Source organism: Podarcis pityusensis (genome assembly GCF_964106645.2).
Source record: "Podarcis pityusensis genome assembly, chromosome: 6".
NCBI lineage: Eukaryota > Metazoa > Chordata > Lepidosauria > Squamata > Lacertidae > Podarcis > Podarcis pityusensis.
Window position 1 is genome coordinate 57,311,700 of NC_138030.1, and position 13,465 is coordinate 57,325,164.

General features: G+C 40.9%; 1 protein-coding gene across 4 annotated transcripts; it reads left to right on the forward strand.

The window, feature by feature from the left end:
- Positions 1-3: 3 nt before the first annotated feature.
- TCEANC2 (transcription elongation factor A N-terminal and central domain containing 2) lies at positions 4-10,204 on the forward strand. 4 transcript variants are annotated; one of them, XM_081010718.1, is made up of 5 exons: positions 4-22; positions 1,236-1,346; positions 2,773-2,914; positions 3,518-3,711; positions 8,872-10,204. In XM_081010718.1, the coding sequence occupies exons 2-5, from the start codon at positions 1,245-1,247 to the stop codon at positions 9,058-9,060; spliced, it is 627 nt and encodes a 208-aa protein (XP_080866844.1). In that variant the 5' UTR covers positions 4-22; positions 1,236-1,244; the 3' UTR covers positions 9,061-10,204. The 4 variants fall into 4 exon arrangements, with proteins under 4 accessions (XP_080866844.1, XP_080866846.1, XP_080866845.1 ...); XM_081010720.1 differs by lacking the exon at positions 4-22 and adding an exon at positions 70-554 and having other exon boundaries at positions 1,217-1,346; XM_081010719.1 differs by lacking the exon at positions 4-22 and adding an exon at positions 71-554.
- Positions 10,205-13,465: the final 3,261 nt, after the last annotated feature.

A 13,465-nucleotide genomic window follows, 5' to 3' on the forward strand; every position in this document is an offset into this window, starting at 1 on the left:
CCTTCCTGCCTCTGGTTTGGAGGTAATAAAATCAAAGTACTCTCACTGTCTTGGAATTGATGATTTTAGAGCAATTTTAGGACACTTTCCACGCGACAGAAGCTTTACGTTAGAAACAGTATGAACATGATCCCTGTCCAACCACAACTACGCTAAAAATCCTAGATTTTCCCAGTTTCCTGAACGGCGCGCTCTCTCTTTCTCTCTCCCTTGGGGGAAAAGTTCTAAGGAACCATGCAGCTTTCATCTCCATGATGGGTGTTGTGCTACTTAAACTGCAATCCTAATTCTACTGACATGGGAGTAAGCCCCACTAAATTTAACAGGACGTACTTCTGAGTAGCCATCGCCCTTAAAAAACAATAGGCTGCCTCCATGAATGACTTAGCGGCGTGTGATTGGAAGAGGAGACAACCGTGAGAGCTAAAACAGAGCGCGCCGCAAGACCTGTCGGGAAATGTAGTTCGGAGAGGCTGGAGGCGGGATGGGAGCTGCAATACCGGAAGCTAATAGGCAGCCGGGAAGCATCTTGGGCGAGTGCTGCTCCTTCCCAGGTGAGTCCACCGCAAGTCCACCACCATTCCCTCGACGTAAGAGGCTTGCCCTGAGCTCAGGCGCTTCAGACCATGGTCTCTCCCCCAAATTCTGCCCATCCTTCTCGGCCATAATTTTTCTTAGGGTTTCACAGCATTGCCTGCCTTTTAACTCGCTTTGATCATCAAGCCTGCATTGTGAATGTTCTTCGTCCTTTTTCTATTGTCTGGTCGGCTTGCAATATAGGAAGGAATAGTAGCTAACCGATCGCCCTCTTACCCTGGGTGCTAATAGGAGGCCCTCTCAAATCTGTAGTTGAGGAAGAACATCCAAAACAGAGGGCATGACTCCAAACAGTCCTTTCTTTGAAGGCTGTTAACTCCTGGTCTCTATCAAGCCATTGTTGCTTCTGAGAGGTTTGAGTGCTTGTGGTCTGATACCCAGTTTTCTTCTCTGTCTTCTGTTGTTACACATTATTAACTCAGATGCTGTGATTTTATTCCAAGCTGCCAGTTAGAGTATGAAAGTCTCTTTCCTCCCCCACTCCGTTCCTGCTATCATCATTTTCTTCAGATTAATGGGCACTGTGCTGTGTTAGTTATAGCTGCAAGATTTGTATCAACCCCAGATGTTCTACACACATCCGGCCTTTGAAACAGAATTGTCTTTTTGCTCCATTCAGTGGCTTCTGTCTCTTTAAGGACTGTGTTATGGATAAGTTTGTTATACGAAAACCCAGAACTGAAGGACACCCTAAGGAGAAAGATTCTGGAGAAAAGATTTACAAGCAAGCTACTATAGAATCTCTGAAGGTAAGATATTGGATATGCCCAAATTATTCTAATTTCATTAAATGTCTACTGTAATATGTTATGGCTGTCCTTTTGTTTCAGATAGCTTGACAGTGTTTCTGAGTGTACAGATAGCGAAGGCGAAACTTAGCCAAGCAAAGGAGGAGGGTTATTGGTTTGTTTTCGTTTTATTGTGTATTTTGTGTTTTCCTTTTATTTCTTGATGTTGTGAACCACCTTGTGATCTTCAGATGAAGGGCAGTATACAAAATAAATAAATACTAGCAAAGCAGAAGTTATTTTGAGAGATAGGTAGGTACAAAATCCTATAGGGCAATAAGTAGTTGAGACTGGGTGGGTGTACTTAGTCCCTTCACAGTTGTTGGAACAAAATCATTAATTAACATGTTGCACAGTGAACTATTAAGGTCCCCTAAAGTAGTCAGAAACACATCTTTTATAGTATGGGTTGGATCCAGAGAAATGTGGGCAGAAGTGGTTGGGTGCAAGATGACTTCCCTGCCCTTTCTTCTCCCTTTCCCTTTAGCCTTATATGCCTTAACTCACCACATTCAGCAGGGTGTGTCCCCCCCCCCCACCTTCAGGAGAGGCTTGAGGGTTCTGTGGGGATGTATCTGACACTGTGCATGCAGTTTACAAACCATTCCTGCTAGAGAGGTCCTAATGCGGTAGTTCAAAAGCTTCAGTGAAACTGCTTTGATGATGCACTTTACTTTGACGAGCTGGACTACAGCGTCTATCATCTCTTGATTATTGGCCATGCTGTCTGGGGCTGATGGGAGTTAAGGGTCCAACAGGTGCTAGAGGGCCACAGGTTCCCCTCCCCTGGTAGAAGGAGTGGGTCCAAAGTGGTGAAGAAACTGCAAGAAGTCCATGTAAAGGCTGACAACAAAAAGCACTGCATTAGTGAAGTAAAAAGTTAGCTTACAGTGGACCAAGTCAGGAGTGGGGGGGGGGGTTATATTTGCTTGAGATGTTTGGCCTACTGAGATTTGGAATGAAGAATTTGGATGATGGGCTGTGGCTTGAAAAAAATATTTGGTAAGTGCAGGGATGACCTTACATTGGGATGAGATGAAAAATAACAGCTGCTAGTTGACAATACAATGAGGTGTTTTCATGTTTTGTTTTTAAAAAAACCTGTTTAAAACACTCACTTCAGAATAGTAAGTGGATTGAAGATGGCAGTCTAATGAGTTTATTTTGCTTTCTAGATTTCTCTCATTTGCTTCACATCAGGGACTTACTGTGAAACAAGTATTCGTCTGTTTGGATTACCTAGGTTTCCTGCACTTAGTCTACCTGTCATATTTAATAATTCATAAGTCAATAGCAATCATATTAGCTGACACAGAATACAGTACATTTATCTGCAATAAGTTATGTGTGCCTCTTTCTGTCTCCTAATGATGATTGTTCTTTGCAGAGAGTTGTGGTTATAGAAGATATAAAAAGATGGAAATCTATGCTAGAGCTTTCAGTTCAGTCTAAGGAGAATCTAATTGAAGCCTTAATGGAATTAAAGAAGAAAATACCCTCCAAAGAAGTTTTACTTTCAACAAAAATAGGTAACATTCTTTTTTTTATTTTCCATTGCAAATATGTATGTGGTTCATTTGAATAAACTGAGACCTATCAGTTGTGCTCATTTTAAAAATGCTTGCATGTTGAATATATATATATATATATATATATATATATATATATATATATATATAAATAATGTGAGCTTAAACCTGACTGGCATTTTAAGTGTCCATGTTAAAGACCTTTCCCCACTCTCTGCCCTCGCTGAACTTATGTTAAGCTGTCTTAGTTGGTCATTATACCTCTAGCAGTAACCAAAGTTACCAAGGCAGCTTTAAATATATTTAAATACAATGAATTAGTCAAGAACTCGTATGGAGAAGTGAAGATGTATACAGATGTTCCAGTTGTCATAATTGCTGTGCTAAATCTCTGGGCTTAATAGCAGGCTTTGGTGGAAATAACACTGGCCTGGAAACTGCTGGCAAAGCAGCCAAATGTCAGTCCATCTCATGGCAAGTCTTTTTCACCCATGTTACTGATTCCAGGTGCTTCCAAGCTTGCCTTCAGTTTTCAGAAGTTTCATTCATACTAATATGTATTAATGTGTGCTAAGACTTCGTGTTGCTGTCATCTTCTGCAAGGTCATACAGTGAACAAGATGCGCAAGCATTCAGATCAGGATGTGGCCGCTCTTGCCAAAGAAGTGTATACTGAGTGGCGAACATTCATCAAAGACCATTCAAATAGACCCTCAATAGAAGTGAGGAGTAATCCCAGGACAGAGAAGCTTAGGCAGAATGCACAGAAGCTACTTGCTGAAGCTCTAGAGCTGGAGGTACTGTGTTTTTTATTACTCATTTTCTGAAAATGGCTTTGAATGAGAAGCATTTTTATTTACAAAGTTGGGGTGGTTCTGTTACGGATTTAGGGCAGATGCCAGGAATTCAAAATGGAAAAGTGCTGATCTTAGTGACGAGAGGCATAAGGTTTAAATTCTAGTTGAACTTCCTAGTGGATATGAGTCTGTATTTACATTTTGCATGTTGTACACATAACAGCAAACTGAATGATTTGCAACTTACTTTTTTTAAAATAAGGGGAACAGTGTATAACCTTGCCTATAGTAATTTAATTATTATTTATGTAACATTATGTTATTTTATTTACACCTTGCCTCTTCCTCCCAAAGGAGCCCAAGTTGCAACAGCAAAACAAAACAAAAAATGTTCTGAAACAGTTAAAACATAATCTCATCCAGTGATTTCAGGGTTGTCAGGAATGGCTGGGTATTAAAGGCAGGCAGCCTGCTGAAATATAGGGAGATGTTATTATTTTCTCCATGAGTCTAGGCAGCAGATTTCTTGCTCTTCTCAGAGAATCATGGTGATGGAAAGCACTCCAAAGGTCATCTAGTCCAACCCCTTGCTGATGCGAGAATTCTGCTGCATAGAATTGTATAGAATGTCATGTGCCAGCAAGACTATCTGATTTTTTAAAAAGGTTTAAAGCCCTTTACGTAAGCGTGTTCACTTATATGTTTCCCCCCTGAATTTTTTTAAGTTTCAAAGCTGCGTCAGGGATTATGTGTGCTGATTAGCATCATAGGCAATATCCAGTCAGCACTATCTATAGCTGGCTTTTTCTCAATGAAACTGAGACACCCTCAATTTACAGAGCAGGATTTTTTCCCTAGAAATAAAACTAATGTAGATTTTATATTGAATGCAATGGGTGTGTTTCCAACCCATCCCCAGTGCTCTAAAAATGTTCCATCTGTTTTCACCTCTTCAATCAGCAGGGAAGGAAGAAAGCAATAGTTACATAAATCAGAAAAATAAATTTATTTATTTTTTGCAGCGCTGTGAGAAATTACATGGAAATTCATCTTTTGGCCTTGTAGAATGAGAAAAGCTTTCTGTAGGTGGCTGCAAAAGTACCTTCTGATCCTAAGATTGAAACCTATTGTTAGGCATTTTCACTGTCCTTTCCTCCCAAATATATTCTTTGTAATAAGGAGGGTATAGAAAAAAGCTCATGTACAGGGTCTGCAACAACTATAACTTATTTAAAATATTGACATCCTTCCCAAATTTGCAAAGCTTGAGAGTAGCTCTCAAAGGTCCTATGAACAATATCAAATAAAATAAGGCACAGTATAAAATCAGCAGAAATGAGAAAAGTGTGCAGAGTGATAGAAGCAGCAGAATCAGAAAACATTTTCAGTTAGAATTCGGTTCTGTGGCATGCAGAAAGGCCTGGGCAAATGAAAAGCTCTTTACTTGGTGTTGGAAAAGACATCAGATTTGGCACCTGGGAGGGACATTCTGAGACAACTGAGAAAGCTCCCTCCCTAGTTGTTACCTGCCTAACTGCAGAAGGTATGGGGTGGAACTAGGAAATCTTAATATGATTATATAATCACAATATACTACTATAATCTTACTATGATTATAAAATTGAGCAGAGTCATGTGTTAGAAGACCATGGACTCTACATGACCCTGGACTCTAACTGATGGGTAGGAGGAGTAGAAAAAACATTTGCTTTTGCATAGCCAGCATGTACATATCATCCCAATAATTCAAAGAAAGGAAAGCATAGAAATGGATTGTTAATCTCAATGGACAGTACCGCATGGTATTAGCACAGCAGCAGAACTGGCTTCTCCTTCTGCTCCTCCTCCCCCTTCAGTTCCCATGGATTGGGACTCTGGAGCAAATTTTGGGGGTCCTCAAAGAGCTGCATGGCAGGGGAAGCGAAGTCCTATAGTGTGAGCAAAAGCCTGCTTGTGCAACATTGGAGATCACACAATATTTTAATGCACTAAATCTGTGCTAAAGCCCTTTGGATGCTCTGTATTTCAGGCAAACTTTATATCCGTAATTAAGTGTTTGTAAATCAAAGTTTATTGTGAGAACCTACAGAGAGGGTCAATAGTGTACAAAGTGGTGGTAAATATCAGATCCCTGTGGTATTCTTAAGTAATGAACACAACAAGAATTCTCTCTAAGCCTTAATGATCAGTTTGCCTGCTATATTAAACTCCATAATAATTATCCTTTTAATGTATTCATTAATTATCCTTTAAATGGCACGTCAAGGCCCTCAGGAATTGCTGTGCAAAATTTAGAAGCAGTGTTTACAGTCCTTGTCAACTCTGGTCAGAAAATCATGCACCGTTTCTGCTAAGGAGCTAATGTTGGGTCCTGAAGCTGGAGTGCTCAGCTTCAACTCTGCCATGTATGTAACTCTTCAGATACATGCTTGATGTTGCTGATCTGGAGCAGTCAGTAGCCAGAAGCCAGTTTTAATTGGGATTGTGTCCTGACTCATTACTATTCATATATGTGCTTCTCCACTTTTGCCAAAAGGCTGGGTCTGCACGTTCAGGGCTCTTTTATTTCCACCTCGTGCAAACATATATATTGGGTACGAAGAGCCTTTTGCCTGCCAGATGTTGCTGAACTAAATTTTGCACCAGCTCTAGCAAGCATGGCCAAGGATGATGGGAGTTGTAGTTCAGCAACATCTGGAGAGCCAGAGCTTCCCCGCACCTGACTGATACGCTGCCTCTACCTTCTTTTTCCATCCGTTACTCTTGTTGCATCTGGCTGGTCACTGCTGTCACTCTCCTTCACCTTGTATTTGTGCAGATTTTAAGATAGCTGCTGAATGAGAATCTTTTTTAACCAATGCAAAGCAAGATTAGGAGGAAAAAAACAACAACCTAGCAACCCCTCAGTGACATAGCAAGCAGACAGTTGAAATAATAGGGACCCCTACTATCTCCCTACTGCTCTTAGTGACTGCCTACATCTGCCTAATTGTGAAACAAGTTGTCTTTATAGCATCCATCTGCTAACCAATCATTTCAGTTTTAATCATTATTATATAATTTTTTTTATTTTTAATTGAGTGTGGGTCACTCTGAAATTCATTTGCGGCTGAAGGGCTGGTAAATTGCCTTTTGCTGCAATGTACAAATGGGGAAACTAGGTGTGCAAGGTAGCATCTTGACTGTTCTTCATGGGAAATGCTTATCTAATATAAGATTCATATATAATGCAAAGTATTTGCAGTCTTTTCCAGTTACGAATTGGGTGAATTCCAGTCTTTAATGCCATAAACATCTAATTTTGACACCACAGTGTTGGGGAATAATATACTTGCTGAACTTGCTTCTGCCTACTAGCAAGTTAGCTGTTGGGCAAAGGAGCCTAATTTTTTTGCGGGGGCGGGGGGAGGGAATGTGACATCCCCACTCATGCTGAGAACTTCAAAAGCCAAGGTGGTAATAGTTTAAAACACAGAGTATCTTCTTCTGTTGAACCCCTTCTGGCCATCCCCCATCAGTGTTGGATTAAGCCATTATGATCCCTGGCAAAGCAGAAGATCATTCTTTTAATTTATTAAATAAATAATAAAACAATGGAGATGGAGCCTGTCCAGTATTCAGTTGCTGGGGTGTAGGAGCGGGGCAGGATTCCAGTAAGTAGGAGCTGCCACATTAAAGGCCTGATTCCTATATAGTATGGGAACAGGCCTTCTCCCGAAGAACATAACGATCAGTAGAAGGGTTGAGACTATTGTATCCTGATCCCAAGCTCTATAGGACTTTGTACACTCGAACCAGCACCTCACACTTAGCCCGGAAGCTAATTGGCAGCCGATGCCATTCTTTTCTAATTGGAACCCAAGGGCTAGTAAATGTAGTTATTAGACTTTTAGACCGCTTTTCAGGCTAAAATGCTTCTCAAAGCAGTTTAGAACTATATGCAATGCAAATCCAAAAATAAAATCATTAAGCACTTAAATATCTAGTACGATGCAGTGTACACTAGCCAACATTCCACATACAGTAAAACAAAAATGGCCTCCAGAGGCCATGTTTTTAAAAGTAAGTTTTTAAGGCCAATTTAAAGTTAACAAGCGATGGGGCTTGCCTTATCTCATGTGGAACCTAATTGCAAGAACGGGGAAGCCACCGCTGAGAAGGTCCTGTTCTGTGTATTCACCAGTATAATCAAAACTCCCTGTCCTATTATTTGAATCTTCCCCACAAGAGCCATTGTTTACTAACACAAAGAAGTGCCATATGCATTTTCATGAACCACCAGAGGTGAGCTGTGATCAAAATATGAGAGGCAAGAGTTAGAATTAGAAGCTATTCAAAATAATTGGAGCAGTGAGCTTTGGACGGTGTGTTTTAGATCCACAACCCTGCAAAGATCTGTTATCTTATGGAGGATGAGGAGGGTCAGTGATTTCATCGGAGTACTAAAATTTAGATATAAGATTCCACAAAGAGTGGGAAGTGGTTATACCATAGCAGAGGTGAAAATAAGCCTGAAGATAGTAACAATTGAACATTCTGGATTCTCCCCAAATACAGAATTCCTCGGCACTAATGGCCAAAAGAGAAATAAACCCTTTCTTGGTAGGCAATAGTTGCTTTTCATTTATTTCTATATAATTTATTTAGATGTCTCAGCTGTGCCAAATTACATAGCTTGGCACATGTTGAAGCAATAACTTCATAATTAACATTTAGCAAATCCCTTTCTGTTTTCTTAATTACACCTCCTTACACTTGCTCACAGAGTCTGCATTTCCCTTTACAGCCCTGCCAGTCGGCCCTGCCAAGTATTTAGAACATCCAGGTTTTGGTTTTGGAGTTGAGTTTGAAATGCTATCAAAAGTGTCTTGTATCACTGAATGTTATCGGAGGCAGTATTACCCTGTTCGTAATTGCACTTGAACCTGATACCCCAGGTTGGCTGCAGATTAGTTTCCTGTTGGGCTGGCGAAAAAAGCGACTGACCACACTGCCTTGTTCTTTAATTGCTGGGGTGAAATTAAATTGCTCTTCCTGTTTCACTTGTGATGTGAAGTGGATTTCCTTGAATTTGAGCTGATTAAGAAACCAGCCTCCAATTTCAAACAGTTAGTCTCCTTATTAAATGTAAGGATCTCATTTCTTACTTTCTGTTTTCAGATTGGTCACCCGCTGGTGGAAAATATTGAGCGAGAAGCTTTTCATCTCTCATCCCGTCTCATTAGCGCGCCCTACCGCAGGACTGTGCGAGCCCTCGTATTCGCTTTAAAGCACAAGCCTGAGACGCGGACACAAGTGCAAAGTGGTGTGCTGTCACCTAGCGTGCTTGTGCAAAGCTACAAAAAGTGACTCAAAGGCCTTTTGCAGAAGGGGTGCAGTGGTGGGGATAGGCATAACTGTATTATGAAGTAATGGAAGGAATTACTTCTGTTTCTTTGAATATTAGTGAATACATTAACCACATAATTGTTCAGTACTATCAGAGAGTGTTTCAGGATATCCCTTCAATGTCAAGTTTTCATTTGATGCAAAGGATGGTTTGCAGTTCAGAGAGTTAAGAGGAACGGGAAAGGAAATTACTCTACTTTACCTTTAAGCAGCCTGGAAGGTAATTTCAGCTGGTAAGAGACCAGGTCTTTGTGATATTCTGTTCCCAAGAGTGTATGGCACAAACCTTTGTGGGCTTCATCACAGGGACTGGCTAGTATGCTTAAAAGGAGCTCTGGTGACCAAATGCATTTAGTTTGTAAGCTGAAGCTTGCTCCACCTGCCATCCTCCAGCATCAAATCACCTCTTTTGCACATTTGCTCTATCATTATCTGCTCAGCCTTCATATCTATGTACTTTGAAGCAGGGGTAAGGAACCTGTGGCCCTTCCATCAGCCCCAGCCAGCATTTTCAGTGATGGGGTTGTAGCCAGATAACATCTAGGTGGGGGGGGGGGCACAGGATCCCCACCCTGCTCTGAAGAATTGCATTCTGCAGTGGCTTTTAAGAACTGTGAGTTTACATTGAGGAGGCAATAACATTTGATGCACTTGGCCAACAAGACCAGCAAGAGCCCGTGGTGGCATAGGTTACGTTTTACATCAGTAGCGCCATGGGATTATGCTACCTAATTGGTCTGAAAGGGCAAGTAGACCTTTTTCTGTGCACTGTTATGGGTGGGTATGAAAACAGTTCTGCTGTACGGTTCTGCTGTATAATGTACACTGAGGTTCTAGGGGTCCATATGCAAAGGCAAAATAGCATGAAATCAGAACAATCCGAGGAGCAGCCTCTGCCATCCAAGATTTCTCTGCAGCCTACAAGAGGCTTTGTGCAACATTCCCAGAACCCTGTAAGCAAGGTGCAGAGCTTGAAAAGCTGTTTCTGCAAAGAAAGAGCCTTTGGATGGCCCTGCAAAACCTTACAAGGGCTTCCAGAGCCCAGTAAGTGGGAGTCTCCCATCCCTTTTCTATTCATATATGCATAATAAACTGCCTAAAGCTGTGATTGCGTAAGGAAAGTAAGTGTAAATTGCAGTACCGATGCTTTCAAACCATCTACCTAAAAATGTCCTGAACCTTCCTACTTCCTTTTCCAGTACTTTACCTTGTCCTAAAATGTTACTACCTCATCCTCACCAGTTGGTCTTTAAAAAAAAAAAAACCAATGACAACTCCCCTGCCTCACCTTCAGACTGATACAAACAAGAAGGTTGTGAGATATTGAACTATAATTTTCTACGGGGAGAAAAGGCCTTTTCAAAAGATGTTGGGTGAAATTCAGCATTGCACAAGGTGGCAATGTCTCCATCCACCTACACCTCCAAAAAAATCTGTTCTGGAGAATCTGTGGAGATGGTGCTGTAGGAGATAAGAATCCAGTTGCAGAAGTCCTTTACACTCATGCATGAGTGGTGTTGGACTGCTTTCCCCCACAGAAATTAAAACAATAATCCAGATCAACTGCATGTACTTGAAAAGTTTTAACACAGTTCAAAAGAGCTTCATCTTGGTATTAAGTCTTCTACTATAATGTAACGTACTGTGTGTGGTCAAGGCAGCACTGACTTTAAGAACAAATAGCAGATAAGCTCTGGACGTTATAGTGGAGAACAGTGGAGGAGTCGACACAAGACACACTGAAAGAAAGTGGGAGGCTAGAATACCAAAGTATATCATCAGACGGTAAGTGGGAATTAAGTCTTTTAAGTGTATATTTACATTCAGAGTGTGTTTATACAAGTTACTCTGTGAACGATTTTGCTTTAAAGCAGAGCAAGATAGTATGAAAACAATTAGGACAAAGCGCAAAGGGAGTTCTGCTAGCACTTCTCATTTAGATTCCTTCTGTCAAAAGCCGTCCCAGGAAGACTTGATGTCCGTAAATGCCTGGCTAAGGGGGAGGTGGGAGTTAAATTCAGCACAAGTTGTTTTCCTAAGCACACATATGGACTAGTTGGAAGAAAGATGTGAGCACGTTGCAGTAAAACCAATATGCAAACAAACATGAAATAAGGCATTTTAAAAATACCAGGTGTGGGGAGCCTTTGGCCTTCCAGGTGTTGCTGAACTACAACTCCCATTATCCCTGGCTATTGGCCATGCTAGGTAGAGATTATGGGAGTTGTGTAGTCCAGCAACATCAGGCGGGCCTAAGGTTCCCTACACTAGTTTTATGCATACCATTTCTATGCCTGTTCCTCAGTTGGTGATTTTCAGACTACAAAACTGCAGTATATTTAAGATAAGACAAAACTGCCCCTGTTAAGATGAGAGTTGGAACAAATATTACAGCTAAATAAAAACCACCTGAAAATAGCTTTACAATATAACCCCAATTTGGAGTATGTTGGAAAGAACAGCATGGCTATAATAAAAGTTAAGAAGGAGGATGTTTTCAGCATTCTTCCTGGCTAGAATATAACCAGACAATGACTCTTCAGGAAATATTGTTATATTTTGGAAGGGTAAAAATAGATACAATGTCTAAATTCAGGCCGTGATACAAGAAACAATATAACCCAGAATGTAGGGCACCATATCTAAAAACAACACCCCATAAATAGTTTGTGTCCTTAACACAGAAGAACACAGTTTTGAAATGTACATATTGGAACAAGGTCATTTGAAATCAATGTGAACAAAGCGTTAAGTGGCTTTTCTGGTGCTTCCTTGCTCTGTTGCAAAATAAAGGCATTTTCACTATGACACTAAAAGCTGTTTGCTTTTCCCACACCTGTAATGTGGGTGTAAAGTCTGCATTGACTGACATGCACATTTGATATCAAAATAAGACTCTTCCACTTTCAATTCAAAATAATGATACAAAGGCCCATGATGCAGTTCTACTGCTGAAGCCAGGCAGGGCAATTTCTGGCCCTGCATTCTGCAAAACTGATCTTATCCTGGGAACCGTATATAAGTTGCTCTTAAGTTCTCTGGCAAGAAGGACGGAGTGCAAACATAAACAGTAAGAGTAAATAAATAACCTGCCCTGGTACCCACACATACAACAAGCTAAAAGATAGTGCTTGACATGGGCTGGTTCTTAAAATGACATTTTCGAAAAGCAAACATGAGAGAGAAAATTCCAGTATAACTGCGCTTTATAGCCATTCACGGATAAGCTGCTCTTGAAGGTGGCTACAATGGGCATTTTCCTATGCCCCCAAGACCAGCAGAAGGTTCACTGCTGTAACAGCCACCATTTCCACTTTGCACTGAGTATCCAAGCTCAGTTGGAGCCTGATAGAATTCTCAGTTTGCATATCCCATATCTTTGTTAGGGAGAGTAGCTCAGTTGGTAGAGCTTGAGACACTTGATCTCAAGGTCCTGAGTTAGAGTCACACGTTGGACAAAAGATTCCTACATGGTAGGCGGTTGGACTAGATGACCCTCATGGTCCCTTCCAACCCTACAGATTGAGGGTGCCGTGCCCAATGGTCTCAAAAGTCTAGGGTGAGCATTGTTAATGAACTGCTCCCTACAGTTATCTCCCCACCCCCCTGCAAAAAATGAAGAAGCAAAGCAGCTAAATTGTAATGTTGGGTCAATATAGCAGACAAGGATTCAGTCATATTTCCTCAGCTAATGTCATGTGCCTGTTTAGTGCTGTAGATTCTCTTAGCCTTTGGGCTTCTTGAGGGCCTAACAGGAAACCCCCTTCTAATTTATATTTCAAGTATTTCTTTATAATTTTTTTAATCCAAAAATATTGTAAATTAGTTTACAAGGAAATCAGAATTAATACACTATACAGTGGTACCTCGGGTTAAGAACCTAATTCGTTCAGGAGGTCTGTTCTTAACATGAAACTGTTCTTAACCTGAGGTACCACTTTAGCTAATGGGGCCTCCCGCTGCCAACCACGTTTCTGTTCTCATCCTGAAGCAAAGTTCTTAACCCGAAGTACTATTTCTGGGTTAGCAGAGTCTGTAACCTGAAGCATCTGTAACCCGAGGTACCACTGTATAGCCATACCTCAGGCCAACTTACACCTACATATGCACTCCCTCTCAGCAATTACTTTTGTTGGCACCTGTTTGTCTCAAGAGACAGTGGCAAATTATAATGATAGTATTGTAAAATCCTTCTCAAGGAATTATAATTCTGCCTATTAGGACATTGTGCAACTCTCTAGATGGAAAGAAATTCCTGATGCTTTCAAAGGTATGTAAGATAATAATATTGTGTCCTCATCCGTCTTTTAGTGCAGATATTCCCACACAGCTATCTGTGCATGAGTAGAACTGGATCAGGCATTTG

What these genes read in the sequence shown, in the direction of transcription:
- TCEANC2 (XM_081010718.1), top strand. Translation starts at nt 1,245, where the DNA reads ATGGATAAGTTTGTTATACGAAAACCCAGAACTGAAGGACACCCTAAG. An exon ending in CTACTATAGAATCTCTGAAG is followed by an intron (nt 1,347 to 2,772) that starts GTAAGATATTGG and finishes TGTTCTTTGCAG; the next exon opens with AGAGTTGTGGTTATAGAAGA. An exon ending in TTTACTTTCAACAAAAATAG is followed by an intron (nt 2,915 to 3,517) that starts GTAACATTCTTT and finishes ATCTTCTGCAAG; the next exon opens with GTCATACAGTGAACAAGATG.